Below are 19863 nucleotides of genomic sequence, written 5' to 3' on the forward strand. Positions count from 1 at the left end.
TTGAGGGCAAAACACAGCAAAAACAAGAAATCTAATAAATGTGCATCAAATAGAAAGAAAAGACTGGAAGTTCATAAAGTTTCTCTTAGAAAGATTAAAGTACCAAATTGGAAAAGAGAGTAACTCCTAGGTCACTGTAAGTGGGTGGAGCTTTCCATTTGCAGAGTTATGGCATTTCATTCCAATACGAACAACCCCCTCCATAAAGTCCAACAGCTTTGTGCCACTTAATTGGAGCTTCGTTCACTATCAAGTTCTGTTCATTATGCAGCTGAGCACAAATAAAGTCATTTAGCAGATGGATGAGATCTTCCAGATGCTGTAATCCAGTCTGACCGAGACTGGAATCATGAAGCCAGCCAGATTTTTATAGTAAGAGTGCCTCTGCAGGAAACCTGAAGGCAGGGCTTTCCTCTGGGGTCATGTGAGAAACGAGAGTTCACATCCAGGTAGTGCATGCTTCCTGAAGCGTGGTGGAGTGTTTTAGTTGAGAGTGTCAGCGTGCCATGGCTACAAAACGTGCATCGCTGTCATTAAGGTAAACAAGTCTTTTTTTAAGCACAAATCCCTCTCAGAGATGTGGTGCTGAGGATGATTTTGGGTGGAGTGAAGCCATGTTCAGATAAAAGTAGAATCCAAGGTGCTGGCATCCTGAGTGCTGCGAGCACGAGCTTCAAAAAGCTGCTTTATCAGGGCCGACTTCTCCTGCTCAAGCTGAGCGATCCGCTCACTCTTATCTGTCACCTCCTGGAACAACAGCAAACAAAAACAAAGAGGAGGGGATTACAGAAGGTGACACTTTAAGTGATGTAATAGATGCAACCGGCTGTGTTGAACCTGTGTGAGGAGTCTGTTCTGGTCCTTCAGTCTCTGGATGGCCTGAGGAGGCGCTGGGGCCGGAGGCTGGGTGTTAGCTGACGGCACCGCGGTCTGAGTCCCACCAGTGGGAAATGATGGCTGGGATAAAATAGGAAATCAGCCAGAAAAAAACAGATTTATTATTAAATTTCAAGTGTGGTGCTCTGCGTGTCATCCACTACACCGGTGCTTGCAACAGCTGGAGGACAACCAAAGAGTAAAGCAGAGGAGCTGGAGCACTCAGGTAAGCAAGGCTTTTTAAACAGTGATTGGCTTCTCCATAGGGCTGCACAGTGGCTCTTGCCCTGCAGCTATAAGCTCTTGGGTTCACATCCTGACCCTTGCATGTTCTCTTTGTGCAAGCATGGGTTCTCTCCTGGTTCTCCGGCTTCCTCCCACAGTCCAAAAACATGAGTGTAAGGTTAATTGGTCTGTCTTTAGCTGCGAGTGTGTGTGTGTGTGTGTGTGTGTGTGTGTGTGTGTGTGTGTGTGTGTGTGTGTGTGTTTGGTTGTTTGTCCTGTGTCTCTCTGTGTTGCCCTGCAATGGACTGGCAATCCGTCCAGGGTGTACCTTGCCTGTTTCCCCGTTGACTGCTGGAGATCGGCACCTGCTCTCCCGTGACCCTACATGGACAAGCAAATTCAGATAATGGATGGATGACACCTCCCTGGTGAGGTTTTAACAGCACGTCCAACCGGGTGGAGACCTAAAGGAAGACCCAGGACAAGCTGGGGGGACTATTGGGCCATTCCCATCTGTACCGGGTCGGCCCGGGCCAGATAGCGTAGGTTGTTTACATATCTGGGTGGCCTGGTATTTTTCCGGGCCAACCAAGGCTCATTCTCAGCCCTCTTCTTGAGGGGGTCTGCTTCAGGCCGACCAGGGCCAACACGCCCACTGCTGACAGCAAATTCACACCTTCCATTAGAGCAAGCCTCTGATTGGTGGGTAGAATCAGCCCACATGGTCTTAAGACAAGGATGTGTGGAATCAACCGGGCCAGGCTGGGGCCGACTGGGGCTACCCGGCCCGGGCCGACCCGGTACAGATGGGAATGGCCCATACGTTTCACAGCTGGCCAGGGAACGCCTTGGGATTCCTCTGGAGGAGATCATCGGAACTGGAGGAGTTGGGCAGAGTTGCTGGGGAGAGGGAAGTCTGGGCCTCTCTGCTTAGGTTGCTGCCCCGCGACCTGACTCCAGATAAGCGGCTGAAAATGGGTGGATCTAACTTTGCATTTGCATTATCACACTTTTTTTTTATTTACTGCAGCTGGATTTATGCATCTTAGATTCTAGCTCCACCTAGTATGAACAGAACCAATGACATTTAGACTTTTTACAGCCAGCCTCTAGACCAATCACCAACACCTGTATATAATTGATGTGATAAACTACACTGCTGCAACTCTGACGAAGATGCACTTTACATCAAAACGTTAGTGTGTAGTTTTATTTTTTATTTTGCACCTATTAAAAAAACTTTGCTCAGGTGGGTGCTTCAGCTCTTCAGATTTACTTATTATTAAGTATAACTTTGCTTTGGTAGTCTTTAATTCAGTACACCCAGGAGATAAACAGTTCATGCCGTTACATAAACAAAAACAAGACCAGATACTTTCTCTGACCCTGTCTATGCGCTCCATTGTCTGAACTGTAGGAAAAACAAAACAAAGCTTAAGCCCAGGCTAATAATAGGTATTTCATTTCTTCTAAATCTTAGAATAAAGTGAAACCATGTTAGGAGGAATCAACACTCACCATTCCAGGACAGGAAATCAGGTCATTAAGGCAGCGATTGACTTCTTGTAGTTTGGGAATGATAACATTCATACGACTCTGGCTAGCTTCTGTGATGAAGTCCTGAGATCAGAGAGCAAAAGCACAAACATGAGCAGGAAACTGACAGAAAAGGATGAAAAAGGACAATGAGTACTTGTAAAATGATTGTATACACCGAGTTTTCGGTTGTGTAAAATTCTGCATGACTGTATATTTCCTGTATATTTTCGATGCTTAGATGATCATTTACAAACGCCTGATGTTGAATTTTGTTATTTTTATTTTTCAGAACTTTTTAAAGGAATTTTTTGTCAAACAATGTTACTAAAGTTTGTTTTTGTCTTTAAAGAGTAAGTCAACCCCTACCAGAGTCTAACTCCACTCCCACTTCATGTTTGAAAAATGCAACACATGCTGTTGCCTGGCAGACCGAGAGGGCGGAGCCGCTAACAAATACACACACACTCAGGCTCACAACAGCATTGTGACATCATAATGTACCAGTTTACATCATAGCATACTTCTTAGCCAATAGCGGTGGCAGATTTAAATCAAAATACAGTGCAGAGTTTTTACCTGACAACGGCACAACACTGCCAGTTTTAGGCAGAATATTTAAATTTTAACTAAGATGCACTGAAGTGCCAAATTATTGACGACACGTGTCTGCAGCACGATTAGACACTCGTTTATTTAGTTTATCAGCAAAAAAAAGTTTATTTGGGGGTGACTTGCTCTTTAAAGAGACAAGTTAGAATATTTGTAAATGTTTTTAAGTTTCGGCCAGTTGAAGAAGGACCATACCGGCCTGAACATAAATCCTTGGCTAGTACTGTCTGCAATAATTTAACTTTATCTTCTCAAAACTGTCAAAATATGTTTTTTAATTTGGGTCTGATCCCTCAGTTCGTGTGTGTCCTGTCAGCTTAAGTACCCGTGTGCTGAAACTCACCGTACAGTGAGAACTTTGTCCGATCTGTCGCTGTCTCTCTGTGACATTGTGGATTTGGCCCTGGTACCACTCTCGGGCCCGATCCACCACTTCCAGGCCCACCAGCAGGGAATCCTTCTCCTGCTCCAGCTCTTTCATTTGCTTCAGCTGCAGTTAAGGGGAAGACAGAGAGTGAAAGAGAAGTGACAGAAGAGGGGTGAAACGGTGAAGAGGGAAAAAAAAGAAAAGGCTAAGAACTTAAATCACAAACAGATTTGCCTGTTTGAGTTGCTGGTTTCACACAGAGAAAAAGAGAAAGCATTCAGTTGTTTTTAGTTTGTCGTGCCATCACAAATATGCTGCCAAGATTCAATCGAATCATAGATTTAGGTCTGAACCGTATCTGCTCACAAGGCATCTGCAGCACACGCTTTTGTGCAGAGCGACACAATGGTGCCAAACCCTCATCCCAATCTGAACAATGTTTAGAGGAGAAATGAGTCCGGCGTCATGGTAACCTAAGAAAACACCGAACCCACTTCAACTATGGCCACCCCAGTGTGTGCATTTGTGAAAGAGAGGTGTGTGTGTGCAGCCTAGCAAGGCTGCATTGAGTTGTGCTGACCAGGCTGTCCACAGTCCAGGCCTCCCTGCTGGCATTCAGCCACCTGGTGTGTCCTTTTTTGCTCCATCCCTCAGACCCCGAGCTGCTCGCCACATTCCACTCACCAGCACGCTGCAGCCGTACACTCTTAGGGGCCAAAAGTCACACAACTTTCCAGCTCTAAAAAGCTTGTTTACTGAGAATCAAAATGAGGGATTCTGGGTTCTTGTCAAGAATAAAGTGAGGCCCTGAGTATGGCTGCGTTTGATGAGCCACAGGCAGGACAACAAAACAAGGGAGCTAAAAAGTAGGGAGTTAAAGGGAAAACTGTATGTGTGAGTCCCCGTGGTTTTCTAGAGATTATTGGGCAGATAACATACACACGGGTGTGCTGTTAAACTAAAAGTATGAGAAAGAAACCAGGCTTTAGAACTTTATGCACATATAAAAGTGCTACAGATGAGATGGACTAATTAAGTTTAATTAACTCTCATTTATCACGGTGGAAGGTAAATGCACAATGGTTTCATTAAACTTCTAAATGTTTAACTTTTATGACATATTTTATATAAAAAGAAAATACAAGAAGTAAATCAACACATATTGTTTTAAAAATGTGGTACTTTGAGTGAATCAATTACATAAAATTTTCTATTTTCGGATAAATTCACTCTGTCTGAAAGCTCCAGATCAGAAGTAAGGTTCTAAATTTCCATCAGATAATTTTTATGTTGTGTTATTTAAGAAATTCTAAAAGAACAACGACCCAGATTTGGGTGAAAATGCTTTTCACTAGCCCCATGATGAAGCAATAAACCCACAAACGTTTCCCTTTGTTACTAAACAAACAGATCGACTTCTGGTGTCCCGTCCAAGAAACACGCTGAATTACAACAACATGAGGGATCACAACCTCTGACTTCCTGTATTTCCTCTATTGTCTGAACCATCCAAAGAATCTGTCAAAATAAGCAGATCCAAAGTCTTAAATATTGAAATCCTCCTCACAAAAACATCTCAAACACCACTGCTCCTTCTCTATCCTTCTATCCATCTCGCCCTACTCACCCAGAGGAAAAAGTGCAGGGCCTTGCTGCTGTAGAGGCTATTGCTGAGGGGGATGAAGACGGTGGTGTAGGCAGCCCACACCGTCCAGGCTGAGCCGGGTGAGCCAAGCGAGTCCTCTACTTCCACCAGGCCCCCGGGCCCGACCCGGCTCACTACCATCAGGGCAGCAGCAGGGCCAAGGCGGCCAGGGTGGGAGGGATACGGGGAAGGGGGCAGGGATGGAGGGAGAAGGAGGGGAGTCGATCAGATCAGTCCGCCTCCAAACACTGAGGCCAGGAGGTGAATAGACAGAAACGATGACACGAACACAGAAAGAACAGAGGGACAGGAGGTGAGCTAGGAAGAGTGGGGAATGATGAGGCAGGGGGAGAGACAAAAAGCAGGAGGAGGCCAGGCCTGGATGGTGGGAGGGGCAGGCAGAGGCTAGAGGGTGGGAGGAGAGGGGAGTGTGTGGGCCAATAGGAGGTGCACTAGCCTGCGCTGGGAGTTCTACTCATAAAACATGTTTTCTACTCTTATTGAGTTCCATTCATCATTTCATCCCGTTAAAATCAAGCTTCTGCGATTCAAACTGACCTTTTGAGATCTGAGGAAATCTTTTAACAGTGAACTTCTGCTCTAAAACTCAGTAAATCCATCAACACACTCACCTAAAACCTCATCTAGAGTACTGCAATATGCATAAAAAATAAATAAAACTTTGATTCTAAAGTCTTCAAAGAGGCATCTTACCTGATTCACCACTAAATGATCTAAAAACCATTTCAACAATAAAAATATTATTGCTGTAAGATGCTAAACAATGTGATTCTTAAACTGGGAGTAAATCCACACAAGAAAGTTCAAGCTTTCTTTCTTGTTCTCTATCAAACACACACAAGTCTTTTCACACCTTAAACACAAGGTTAATTTTGCTGAGAATTTCAATACAAGCTGTGAAGAGTTTTCCGTCCAGCCAGTAGTGTAAAAACAACAGTACAGTGAGGTATTGTGTAAGGTGAGGGTGTGTGCTCGTACACCAACCATCCCATAATCCACTCCGTTGGAAATGGTATGCCTCCTCTGCTCTTCCCGACTGTGCCCGCGTCTCCTGGAGCCACCAGTAAATCCTGTTGCTGATTCACTCTGAGATCTGGGTAAACCTGATTTTGTAGCACCTAGACAAAAGGAGAAGGGGATAATTCATCTGGAATTCAAACTGAATGAAAGAGTGATGACAAACAAAGACACCTGTACAATCCCAGGTACAAAAGTGTGTAATCCAGACCAAAGAACTCGTTCTTTCTCATGGCCATCAGACTCCTGAGCAGATAACATTCCTCGCGGACGTTTCATTTCCATATTATAAATTGACCCTTTAGAACCCAAACCCTTTTGAACTAGAAAACAGATTGGAATAAATACATCAACACATAAAATATAAAAAAATTAAATGAATAATTTTCAATATGCGTATGGATAGAATGTCACTGAGGGTTTTCAAACTTGAATATTTGACTCAAGAAGCAATTTTACAGATGTTCTGACACCAGTGTCACCACGGGTCCTCAAGGGTTAAAAGTACACTGTTTACATTTTCTTTTAACCTGCTCTTGTCTGATACTGGGATTATTTGCACAATCTGTATAATTCCTATTTAACTACTGACTCTTTCACGTACCAGCTAACGTGTGAGATTATTTGTACTAGGATGCACTGATATGAAAATGTAGGATATGGATAACCAGTATTAATATTGCTTAACTGATATTTACCAATATTATATAAATAAAAGTAGAATGTAAGAAAATATCGATACACTGATATATCGTGTGCTATCATGTTATGATACTGAATCGATGTTAAAAAGCAGCATGTACATTTTTTAATGAAGATTTACATGTGAACATTTGCTGTATTTATTTTGTAAGGTGCAATTCGAACTCTGACTGCTAGGTGGCAGCAGTTCTAACCACCTTCATTCCAACGGAACAACAAAATCTCGCTGTAGGGAGCCTAAGTCACTTCTGCACCATGGGTCCCCGGAAGAATGAAAAAATGAATGCAAGTCAATGGGGCTAAAAATGCTATTTTCTAATTCCGCTTGTTTTGTTCCGTGGATTTCACATATGATGTCCGTGAATTTTAAAGACGCATTTTGATACCAAGAACGTGCTTATTTTCTAACGGGGGTGAACGATATTTTTAGGTTTTGAGTGAAAATAAGTCCAGGACTACAAATGCGCTTCACGAAAGTAACGTCATCGAACCAGACACGAAGAAAACTGAGGGTAAAGGGCTGTAAGTTCAGCAAACTTCCCACAGGAGGAAAGAACCACCACAAATCTGGTCATTTGGTATGTAGCAGCAACATTGGGGAGAGGAGATTATGTGGTAACGTCACATATGCGACGTGCCGATTTCTAGTTTGTAGTCATGCTAATTACAAACATTTACAAGCTAATAAATCTCAAAGTACGTGACTGGCATGGTCGAAACACCCATCATTACTTTTCATTTAAATTGCAGTACAATCCACGGCATAAGGCCAAGTGGATTAGAAAATTGCGTTTTTAGCCCCATTGACTTGCATTCATTTTTTCGTTCTTCCGGGGACCCATGATGCGGAAGTGACTTAGGCTCCCTATAGCACTACATGAGTAAAAAAATGGCAAATAAAAAAATGTGACTTTTAGTATCACAATATATCATATAATCTCCCCTGTATAATGACATATATTGTATCACCAGATTCTTGCCAATACACAATTCTCAATTTAATTACTATTATTATTATTATATGCACACTAGGGCAGGGCAATAAATCGAAAATGTATTGTTATCAAAATGTCTGACTCTTATCGAGATATTTTTCCCATGTCAATAAATTTGATAACAAAAACATGAAAAGATGTGTGTAGGTTAGGTTAGCAACATTCATGTTCCTTTAAGAAGCTGTACCAACTCTCACGTAAAAACGTGACTTAACGTAATACATGTAACAGCCCCATCCAGTGGACAACTTTTGTTTCTGCACATACCTGTAGTTATCTTCCATTTATCGTTATCGAGGTGAAATCCTCAATGTATAATAATTTTAGGCCACATCACCCAGCCCAAATAAACACTACATAATTTATGCTTCTGAGATGCTAAAACCAAACAATTGTGCATTATTGCCCCCTACCCCCTCTGGAACAGATACAAAAATGGCAACAGATGGAAAAACATATCGATTGTTCAAATCAGCCCAGTTTTACTCGTCAGACCAATACTGATATGTTAACATTGACTGATGCTAGTATCAACGTTGATATATTGTTGTGCACTCCTAATAGACACAAATACAAACTAGGTTACCCTGAATAGTCTACATTTCTTTAAAGTTTAGTTTACATTTTAATTTTTTTTTGTATTTTTTTAAATCTTATTATCATCTATTTATATCTAAACACTTTTGGCATCCAGTGAGGGGCCACAAATGAAGAATTTCATTGCAAAGGGAAACAGGTTTCCGCACTGTGCGTATGCCAATAAAGCTTTAAATCTTTTTAGCAATTAAAAATCTTACATGGGTGTGTAGACTGGTTCTCAAAGTTGGGGTCGGGACCCCACTGTGGGTCACCAAGAACTACACAGGGGTTCTTGAGATGATCTCCAGAAATAAAATAAAATTGAAAAACTGCTCAAGCTTTATTTCTGGAATAATGGTTACAAAAACTCAGCTGACTTGTCATAAATGTATACAAGTGAACATGAGCTAAAGTAGTCTTCTTTTTGCCCTGAATTATTTAGCTTTTTAAACCTGCTTGTGGTGTCAGATCAGAATTATCTGGGGTCACATGTCTTGAAAATTGCTTTTTTAGTGGGTCTGAAGCTGAAATGTTTGTTAACCACTGCTGTAGACTATAGCCAACTATTTACATCATCTATTGACTTTGGGAAATTTTTTAAGATATAATAATTCAAGCAACAAAAAAGAAGAAAACATGATGTATTGGGTTTGTTTATTTCTACCACAAGAGGGCGCTAAAGACTTTCAATGTGAAAATGAGAAAGTTATATCTTTTAATACTGGTACATGATTTTTTTTTTTTTTTTCAGAAGTGTAGCAAATCAATTATGGCAATATTCATTTGTCTCTGGTTTGATTGTGTGATTAAAATCTGTAGATTTAATGTTCAAATTCAAAGATACTTTATTAATCCCAGAGGGAAATTACAGTTTCAGTACACAGTGATGTGTGTAATTACTTTTCACAAAACTAAAAACATGTCAGACAACAAAACATTTCACGTCTGTAACAGGAACAGATGCATCTGCACTGATGCCCCTTTATTGTCCTGCAAATATTTAATAAAAGTTATTTCTGATGTTATTTAAGACATTGTTTTTAAAAAGAAAAACCTTCTCACACGTCTTTAAAAAATATATTTAATAGTAATTAGGGCTGCAACAAACGATTATTTGGATAATCGATTAATCGGATGGGGTCTCGACACGATTAATCGATTAATCGGATTACATGGGGAAATTTTTAAAAACAGCTAGGGAAACGTTATTTCTCTCCCTTCACTTTATTTAACACAACATTATTAGAAAACAGTTCAATAGCAGAAAAACAACATGCCATCACCTAAATTGTCTTATAAGGTGTACAGACAGAGACCCTAAGCTACATCTATCTGTGACCTAAAATGCTTGGTCCAAGTTAAACAGCTTAAGGGCAATTCTCATCTGTTTTGTTTGATCTCATCTGTTGACATTTATTTTAAATGTAATTAAACATAGGCTGTGAATTAATCAAAATTGATCACTATTTCCAAAAATGACTGAAAAAATACCAAATAAAACAAAAGTAAATGAATGCCATCCTCCTTGCGATGATGCCCTGGGCAACTGCCATAAAGTCACATCAAGAAATGCTGCTGATCATTCCAATGATCCCAAATAGACTCACATTAGGCCACATGAAAGCAACTGAACCCAAAAATATATTAACCAGTATATAACTGCACTCTCACACAACACGCCTGCAGCAACAGTTAGGACTCCTCCCTCCCTTTTAAAAGCGTTTTTGCTTCTGAGGACATTGTGGTTGTAAAACCACATGCTAGTAGTCTGGCCCCGGTGTGATCAACCAGTTTCTGCGGGAATGTGACGGCGGAACCAGGGCCAGATTAACACTTTGTTGTACCCTGGGCAACAATATTCAAGGGCTCCATCATCACGACCCAAGGATCACCATAATGTGGTCACATACAGAATATTTTACTGTAATATGCAGTAAATATACTCAATACTTGAATGCCTGACAACACGTAACCCGCCCAGAGTAACCTTTGACCCACCTCGTGTGGACTGACCAATGAGGAGAGGGTCTTAACTTGAGGCCCTCTCTTCATTGGTCAGTCTGCATGAGACTGACTCTCAACTGACGTTCAGTCATAGGCAGCGAAGCGTCTCTGTGCAGTGCAAAAGCCCGGGTGGACAGTTTGTTTAATGTAGGGTGACCATATTTCCATTTCCAAACAAGAGGACAGGGGATCTGTGCCTATGACGTCACACTATGGCAACGCCACACAAACCATGTTGGGACCCATTTTTTGTAAGAACTAAATTAATATCAGATTCTGCCAATTAAAGGGCTCTAAAACAATTCATATGTAAATATTTTGCATATTTAATGCAAAATCTAATTTTTCTGCTTTAGTGCTGCAACAAGGTTTTATTAATAATAAATTATTATACCTTTTGTTTTACTACAGCATCGGTACGCTTCCTGTGCACAGATTATTAAGGATGCTTGTTTCAGCTGTGAGATTAGACGATAGGATCAATGAAAAAATAAGTTGTCACACACTCCATGGAAACTTTCAGAGAATCCACAAATAGTGGCTTTCAAATGGTTTTGTTACTTTTTGCAAGTTTAAAAAAGAAGCAGATGAGACAGCATGTCTGATAATTTAGTTTTTCATCTGATAATATTAGAACATGTCAGTAATGTCTGAGGGGCTTTTATAAACACCATATAACTAACACTACTGGAGAGGGCATGAATTACACAGAGGCTTCTGGGGAGCCCAGTTATTGGGGGGGGGCATTTTGCCTTGGCCCCCAAAATGTCTTGAAACGGCCCTGGGTGTGTGACTGAGTTTTGAAGGTGATCTGAATTGTATCAGATGTATAAATATGACATGTGTATAACTTATTGTTTTTTACTGGTAAAAACGTGTAGTGGAGATAACTCTACCTACATTTTACTTTTCAACACTTTGTTTTGTTTTCTTGTTTTTATTGAACTATTTTCCTGTCCTGTCTGTCTCTCATCTTCCTGCATCTCCTCTTAATTCTCCAGAAAATCTGTTGCCTGGATTCTTACCTTTTCACCTCATCAGTTACTTTTGAGCAGATCAAAGGGATCTCCTGACCGAAAAGCGCAGAGCGCGTTTTCGATGCTGCGTGAGGTGACATCACCACAGCACAGGTGATGAGATCCGCAGTAGCGAGCTTCAGGCACAAATAAGACAGAAAATAGAGAACATGTGCGGACATGAACAATCGTGTGCTAATTATAGTTTTTTGGTTGCGCCACTTTGAGAATGGACCGTGCGCTGGAAGCAGCTGCCTGGATCGCTGTGCAACAATGCGGAACCGGTTCGCAGCAGCGCAAGTCTGCAGGCTCTCCCTCGCGCTGATCTGCCGGTACCGGCTCTCCCTCACGCTGATCTGCCGGCTCTCCCTCGCGCTGATCTGCGGCTCTCCCTCGCGCTGATCTGCCGGCTCTCCCTCGCGCTGATCTGCGGCTCTCCCTCGCGCTGATCTGCCGGCTCTCCCTCGCGCTGATCTGCGGCTCTCCCTCGCGCTGATCTGCGGCTCTCCCTCGCGCTGATCTGACTTGCTCTGGTCTGCGCGCAACGGCGGGCGGGAAGGGGGGGGGGCGCTTTTGGAAGAGTTGTGCGACACAACGAATCGATGACGCAATTCGTTGCCAACGCTTTTAGTAATCGATTTTCATCGAATTTATCGATTCGTTGTTGCAGCCCTAATAGTAATACATCAAATTTATGTAGTACTTTTTAGGACACTCAAAGGTGCTTTCATGCACTCTCACATTCACACACTGCCAGTGATGGTAAGCGACTATGTAGCCACAGCTGCTCTGGGGAAGTCTGACAGGGGCGAGGCTGCCATTTAGCGCCATCAACTCCTCTGACCTAGCCTAGTGAACTAGACCAAATTCTTGCTTTGCAAAGTTTGGTCTAGGAACGCTCCATTGGAACCTCTGCAGCCCCTAACAGCATTCTGGCTGGCCAATCACAACTCTCTAGAGGGGTTTCAAACACATAAAGAGCTGTGATTGGTAGGGCTGTCGCGGTTGAGGAATTCCCCCTGCGGTGATTCAGGGTGGCTTAATATTGCGGTGTGCGATATTAATGCAGCACTTTTTTTTATTGCAGTACTATCTAAACATAATGTTTACACATTTAAAAAAGGTTAAAAATTGCCGTGCCTTCTTTTATAACACTTTACTGAATGCAGATCAAAGGGCAGTAACAACACAGATCGCAGTAACGTTTGTTTCTCCGACAGTTGGAGTCCGACTGAACTTAAAAACAACAAAATTCAGGAGGTTAAACTTTTAAATGCAAATTTGGCTGCAGCATCTGACAAATAAGAAACAAGTCCCCATTTTGTTTAGTTGTTTAAAATCAAGCATAAAAAATTACATGTACCGGGCATCATTTCACTTTCACACACACACGAATGACGGTGATTTATAGCTCGGTCACGTCCTTGTTACCTGCAAGGAAAACCAGCATGTTAACCATACAGTTTGAGAGAGGATCTGAGAGGGGTGGCAACATTTCCAGCAACACTGAAAACCCTCTCGGATGGTGCGCTCGTTGCACTAACGCACACGTACTTGCGTGCGACTCTGGCGAGCAAAGGGAATCTCTCCTGGTTGTTGCTCCACCATGTCAGGGGGGTTTTCTTTAGGGTGGGTGCATTCCTCCTGCAGGTAGCGAGTGAGCTCCAGCTCGGCTCAAACTCTCTTCGGGACGGTTGCAGAAGCAGTGCTTGTCTGGGACTTCAGCAGGTCTCCGAGCGTTTATTTATTTATTTATTTTTGCCGCTGGAGGCAGCTCTGTCTTGGCCAAGGACTCTGGCTGCGCAGCAGCTGATGTACTGAAAACCAAAGTGCTCCCAAAGGAGCGAAGTAACGTTTCGTTTTGATACCATTGCAGCCATCCTTCTCAACATGCATCATTGAGTTGAACCAAGTTCAGTAATCGCGGTGGCCCATGATGCAGCGCGGTGGGCTTCTTCATATTGCGATATTTCATTTTTGCGGTTACCGCGACAGCCCTAGTGATTGGTCCATAATAGTGGGCCAGTCATAGTGCTCTGTCTGCTTAGTGAAAAAGTCACAGAGCTTTATCCGCTTTGTGGGCCAATCAGGGCACTCTATATGCCTGGTGGGTGGGATGATGCAACAGAGTGAAACAAGATGGCGACAACTCATTTGAAACTGCTTTTACATCAATTTTGGACTATTAGAACACTTGGGCTTCATTAGAATCAGGAGCAGATAGATGTATTTAAGGGCTTTTTTTGGGGGGGAAAAATGATGTGTTTTCTCCTTCTTCAACTGTGGACCGCCTCATTTACCGATGGCTGTTGCCGTGAGTATGTCACATTCATTGTCCAGTAGCATGCGGAGATCATTTGAAAGACAACGGTAGAACCCGCCCCACAAACGAGAGCCGTCAATGGAGCGTTGCCAGACTAAATAATACATTTATTTAGTCTGGCTTGCCAGGCTACCTCTGACCACCACCAACACAAGCAAATTGGGTGAAGTGTCTTGCCCAAGGACACAAAAGCAGGATACCCCTGGCGTGAGTTGGAATCAATCCCATGACCCTCCGATGATGAGGTAACCTGCTCTACCTCCTGAGCTACTGCTGCCTCATTTATGCTCAACAAAGACCCAGCATTCACTGCTTTTCAGCTACTGTTTATCTGCATTTTTATACCATCCTAATTAAGATTTCATTTGCACATTGTGTTAAATTTCTTCTTTTTAGTGTAAAGTTTGAATATTTTTACTGATTGTTCTGCTGTAGATGAAGTGAGTGTAGGATTTTTATGTAATTTAGTGCAATGTTTTTTGGGTATTATTCTGTGGTATTTGATGAGAAATAATATTTAGTGGTACAGCACCAATGGTTTCCTAAAAGCAAACCATAGTAAAAGAAAAAGTGATTGGGGGAGTTCTGATGATGGAAGGAGCTTTTACTGAGCTTGTGTGCTCTAATCTGGGCTAAAACAACACGGTTCGGCTGCACGTGAGAGATTATATCTCTATGAGTCTATACAAGTCAGTTTTATAGCCATACGCACTTTAACTAATAAAGTGGACATTGATATCAATTGAATATTTACTAAAACATCAGCAGCAAACCGCATGCTTGTCTGCTGCAGATTTCCTTCTGTTAAACCACAGGAAAATGAATGATGCTGAGCCTTGTTTACAACCAGGAAATGAAGAACTGCCACAAATGTGGGGGAGTGGGGGGGTGATTACATTTTAAACATTCCCACTAGTTAGTTCTAAATAGAGAAACCTCAAAACACAAACAACTGCTGGCCAGAAAATCCAATACAAGATGGTTTAGTTCAGAGGACTGCGTGGTGGCACAATTGTGAGTACTGTTGCCTTGCAGCAAGAAGGTTGCAGGTTCAAAACCCGGCTGTGGCCTTTCTGCGTGGAGTTGCATGATCTCCCCATGCATGCACGGGTTTCCTCTGCATGCTCTGGTTTCCCCACAGATCACAACATGTCCTATAGGTTAACAATTGTACGTTGCTTTGGATAAAAGCATCTGCCAAACACATAAACATCAAAATATGAGGCGTGTAGCAAATCCTGCTTCTCTAAAGATGAGATGAAGTTGGCGACCCTTTCAAGTTAGCAGTTTGTGCATGAATGAAAGGATGTATTAAATGACAAGGGCCACTTCAGAAAATTAATTATTACTATTATTACTATTAATTATTATTACTATAAGAAACGTCTGAATGGACAGAATACAAAGTGTTAAAAAACAAACTGCTTCTCGGATTCACATGAAAATTGCGATTCTGGGAGTTAAAAGCTTCCATGTGGAATATCTGCTACTGTTAATGTGGATTAGATTGGACTGTAAAAATGTCTTATGTTTTATTGTTACTTGCAAATGCATTCACAGACCTGAAAAATCTCAATAATCAGACCCGCCTCTCACCAAATAAAACAATGCTGAATATTTGCTGATTTTATTAATATGGTGCACTTCTAACAAATATGTGGCATGTTGTGAATTAAGAGAATTTTCTTAGGTATTAAATCAAATTTGCAGGAGCTCTATATAATTTGCCAGATGCATTACACACACACACACACACACACACACACACACACACACACACACACACACACACACACACACACACACACACACACACACACACACACACACAAAGCATTTGGCTCCAGTTTCACTAAAATGACAGTTTACTGCTCCTGTCTCCATATATCTGAGTGAAAGCCAACATTAGCCGGAGTTCACGTGGTTTCACCAGTGAAAGCCCTGAGGGCAGGACAAAGATGGAGATAGAATGTGTACTATTATAAACCCAGACAGGCCTGGCTTCATGAAGATGAGTCAAACTTGGACAAACTCTGGCTGAGATAATTGGATGTGAGAGACAGGGAGAAAAGGACAGTGACAGTGAAACAGAAAAACAGCGGTTTGCATACATAAGCTAGATGACAACGGGGCAGCGGAGCTCTTTCGACCTAAATCTGGGAAAAAATGATCAACACTCAACGATAGTTTGGTGGACAAACTGACCACTTTCTCCTAAAGGAAAACCCTCAACTCATCACAATCATGTGACCTCGCCTGGGGTTAAAACAGCAATTGTTCAACTGGGCCCTTTAACTAGGCCCTGTTTAAACTGTGATGTAATACCCAGTGAGCTGTCAGCCCCCAACACGTCACTCCTACTGAGCCTCACCGAGATTCAGTTAAAGACTCTCTTCCTTCATTGTGGATATTTTTAAACTTCCACAACTTCTAGCTGTATGAACTAATGCTGGTATGCAAAGACACTGCATATAATGTGCATTTGTAGACAGCATGGTTTAGTGCATCCAATTAGACCATTAAAGAGAATTGATGGTAGTAAGAGCTCCCTCGTGCACAAAGAAATTAGCCTTTAACTTCGGATTTAGGTGCATTCAGATCATAAGACAATTGACATGTTATTTTGATTTCCTATAAAAGTATAAGGCAGACCATTTTGTTACATTTCAAACGGAATATATAACAAGTAAAAGCTGGATAATTGTATTTAAATAAAAGAAGTACTGCTAATGTTTGTTAGATGCCAAGTGAGTGAAATACCTGCAGGTTTAACTTTTGTGCTAAGACACTTACATGGCTCATGGAGCTGCGAGGACTCCAGCGCAAGCGACTCAATCACCCTGATCCTGTTCTGATGCGGTTGTGTTGGGTTGCTGGGATAGCCCAGTTCGGTTGGGCAGCCTCCGATCTCTGGAGAAGCGGGGATCCGTTCCAAACTCCGACCAGACCTCTGGAAGCCGAACCGTGCCTGTTCACATGAGGAATACACAGACCCATCCTCCTGTCTAGCCCGGCTGTGGAGAGAGGATGCCCGGTGCTGCGGCTTCTGCTGCTGGGTGTTCGTCACGTTGCTCGGTCCCAGTGGACGGACCTTGTTCTCCACCCGTGGTGCACATGTGGACAGCGGGGCTGGTTTCTGGGGTTGTGGGTGCACAGCAGCCTGGGCCTTGAAGTGGTAACAATTCTCCGGGTTGAGCATGGAGTACCGCAGCCCGGCCACGAACCGCTCAAAGGTAAGGCAACCATGCGGTGGGGTGACCCTCCTGAGGCAGCCCAGCACCCCGCCGGGCAGCTCACTGGTGTCCGCGCCCTGCCAACGACTCTCAATCTCCGAGATGTGAACATAGCCTCGTCCAGTGTCGTCCAAGATGTCAAACAGGGTCCTTAAACTATGAAGGAAAGCTTTGGGCAGCCCGTCTGTTGAATACTCCACGTCTCTGGGCTGCATTTCTTTCGTTTCAAAGAGGTCCACAGGTGCTCCAATGACTTCTCTTCTTAACCCAACTCGGTTATGAATCCCGTTCGGTTTACAGCTCAGGTCTGTCGCTATCAAAGCCATTAAGTTACGGATACTTTATTCCAATTAATCATTCAAAAACCACACTATGTAACGGTGCGGATTATAAAAATACTTCGCTTTTCTTACATAATAAGTCACTAAAACACACTTTTATGAAGTGCTTTGAACAAAATTCCCGATAAACTGTGGTACCTTTATCAGAACTCCGCAGCTCCGTGACCCATACTTTCCTTCTGCTGCTCGAGTCTGGACCGCCCTCAAACGGCTGTGCGCGAGAGGCCCGCCGGGATCAGCCATTGGCGAGGTGTGCGCGAGCTCAGCGCTGATTGGCTGAGAGCAGCGGAGGGTTCCAGTTTGAGTTGTGCTTTTGTTATTACGAGTACGCCTCAGAGACGTTATTCATAAACGCAGTGTGTTATTAAATCCATCTGCTTAATAAAAGGGGGCTGCCCTCCACACACACTCAAAACAAATGTGAAAAAGAATATAATTGTGACAATACCTTTATTTTCAGTTATTTATTTCCCCAGTGGTTTCCAACAGCCACCTCACTGTGTTCTCACTTTTCTGATTGTAGAAGTTACATAAACATTTTGCCCTATAAATGACTACAGTTTGTTTTTTACTATTTCACTATTCCCATATTAGTTACTCATAATGTGCATCTAAAATCTAACCCTAAACTCAAATAAAACGAAGTTTTTAGTGATTAGCTCTTTGTTTTAAATTTAAATAAATACCTATTTTATTTTGCATTAAGAGATTGCCCCAATTTATACTAAACTGTTTGGTCAAAATAATGTGCAAACAGTTGTTTTCATCTTAAACGCAACCTTTCATTATGCATCTAATTCAGCTTTCCGATCTTATAACTTCTATGAGTCACATGAAACTCAACCTCTACACTGTTAACTCTGACCTGCCTAGACATGAACTCCTATTCAGTCATCATCTGTAAAGACTGTACCGGTGGTAATTTACCTCAAAGATGCTGTCAAGATGTCACAAAGAGTTTCTTGTAATTATTGCACAATCCAGTTTTACTTAGCGTGCTTGTCAGACCAGACTTTTCAGAAAATGCCAAGCAATATTAAAAATACACTTGAGTTTGTCAATCATATAAGTTCTTGGTGACAGATTAATTTAAGGAAACTGTGCAGGCTGCAGCTGCAACAACTTAAAGCTGGGGAACATGGGTTAAATTTTTTTAAAGTTACTCAAAAATCCTTTAAATTATCTGACACTGTTCTCACTGCCTGGCAGTCACCACCAAAAAAAAGGTAAACAAAATGTTAGAGTGTGTGAGCTTTTTTGGTGGCGACTTTTTCTTGGCCATGCATCACAATACAGGGGAGACGATACGATGTATTCATCCATCCATTATCATCCACTTATCCGGGGTCGGGTCATGGGGCAGCAGCCTGAGCAGAGAGGCCCAGATATCCCTTTCATCAGCCACTTCGGCCAGCTCCTCTGGGAATCCCAAGGAAAACATATGGCTCTTACACATCTGGGTCAGTACAGTCAGATATGAGGCCAGAATTTGGTTTCACACCTGGGTCAGATATGCATTTTTCCATTCCAAGGTGACTCTTTTTTTCAGACTTTTTCCTCTGAAGTCCAACTGGGGCCGAGGTGACACGACAGACTGATTAGCCAGCTGAAATTCACGCCTACCATCTTCGATTGGCGAGTAGAATCAGCCAGCGGGGGCTTCCCGCATGCACGATTCATTTTTATCCTGGATGCTGTTGAGTACACATCTGTCTGTAGCACGGAGCTCCCGCTCAGTGGGAACGGCAAAAGAGAGCCGTGTGTGTATCCTCTATGCAGCAAACATCTCTGCACGGAGGTCCCACCACAGCCGCTCAATGGGAGGAGAGAGCGGCGAGCGTATGTGTGTGTGAGCGGACTTTGAGGACATGCACGGCAAACAGGGAGCAAATTAATAAGATGTGGTTCAAAGTCTCCAAAAGAAACAGCTCACAACCGCCTTTGTTAAGGACACCACAGACTTTCTCGCGGGTCTTCAGATGCCACCCACGTGCTCTGAGATTTCCGCATTCCTGAAAACTACTTCGGAACTACATGTGAACACTACACTGCCCATATGAAACGTAACTGACGCAATCCTCCCCCAACCATACTGACCCACACGTGCAAGCGCCAATAGTCTTTCCAGCATATCCTGAGTCTTCCCATGGGTCTCTTCCTGGTTGGACGAGTCTGGAAAACCTTGATAAGATTCGATATGATACCATGTATTGTGATACTAAAAGCAAAATTTTAAGACTGAATTTAATCGGGAAACCCAGGCCAGATGCTTTTCAACACATATTCAGTGTTACTGCGGGCTCTCGTTGTGCTGTCAGAATGAAGACAGTCAAAACTGCTGCCACCAGTCAGTAGTAGCAGTCAGTTTGAA

General features: G+C 42.6%; 1 protein-coding gene across 2 annotated transcripts; it reads right to left on the minus strand.

Moving 5' to 3' along the window:
- Window positions 1–51: 51 nt before the first annotated feature.
- sapcd2 (suppressor APC domain containing 2) lies at window positions 52–17611 on the minus strand. 2 transcript variants are annotated; one of them, XM_070552328.1, is made up of 6 exons: window positions 16712–17611; window positions 6267–6400; window positions 3593–3739; window positions 2620–2721; window positions 838–957; window positions 52–747 (listed from the first exon to the last, which is right to left on the minus strand). In XM_070552328.1, the coding sequence occupies exons 1-6, from the start codon at window positions 17475–17477 to the stop codon at window positions 619–621; spliced, it is 1398 nt and encodes a 465-aa protein (XP_070408429.1). In that variant the 5' UTR covers window positions 17478–17611; the 3' UTR covers window positions 52–618. The 2 variants fall into 2 exon arrangements, with proteins under 2 accessions (XP_070408429.1, XP_070408428.1); XM_070552327.1 differs by having other exon boundaries at window positions 6261–6400.
- Window positions 17612–19863: the final 2252 nt, after the last annotated feature.

This window comes from Nothobranchius furzeri, chromosome 6, assembly GCF_043380555.1.
Source record: "Nothobranchius furzeri strain GRZ-AD chromosome 6, NfurGRZ-RIMD1, whole genome shotgun sequence".
Lineage (NCBI taxonomy): Eukaryota > Metazoa > Chordata > Actinopteri > Cyprinodontiformes > Nothobranchiidae > Nothobranchius > Nothobranchius furzeri.

Excerpts from the sequence above, each read along its gene's own strand:
- sapcd2 (XM_070552327.1), bottom strand. The coding sequence starts at position 17,477 with ATGGCTTTGATAGCGACAGACCTGAGCTGTAAACCGAACGGGATTCAT. Across the intron at positions 2,722-3,592 it reads GACAAAGTTCTCACTGTACG|GACTTCATCACAGAAGCTAG; the intron begins GTGAGTTTCAGC and ends CTCTGATCTCAG. Across the intron at positions 958-2,619 it reads TGATTTCCTGTCCTGGAATG|CCATCATTTCCCACTGGTGG; the intron begins GTGAGTGTTGAT and ends ATTTTATCCCAG.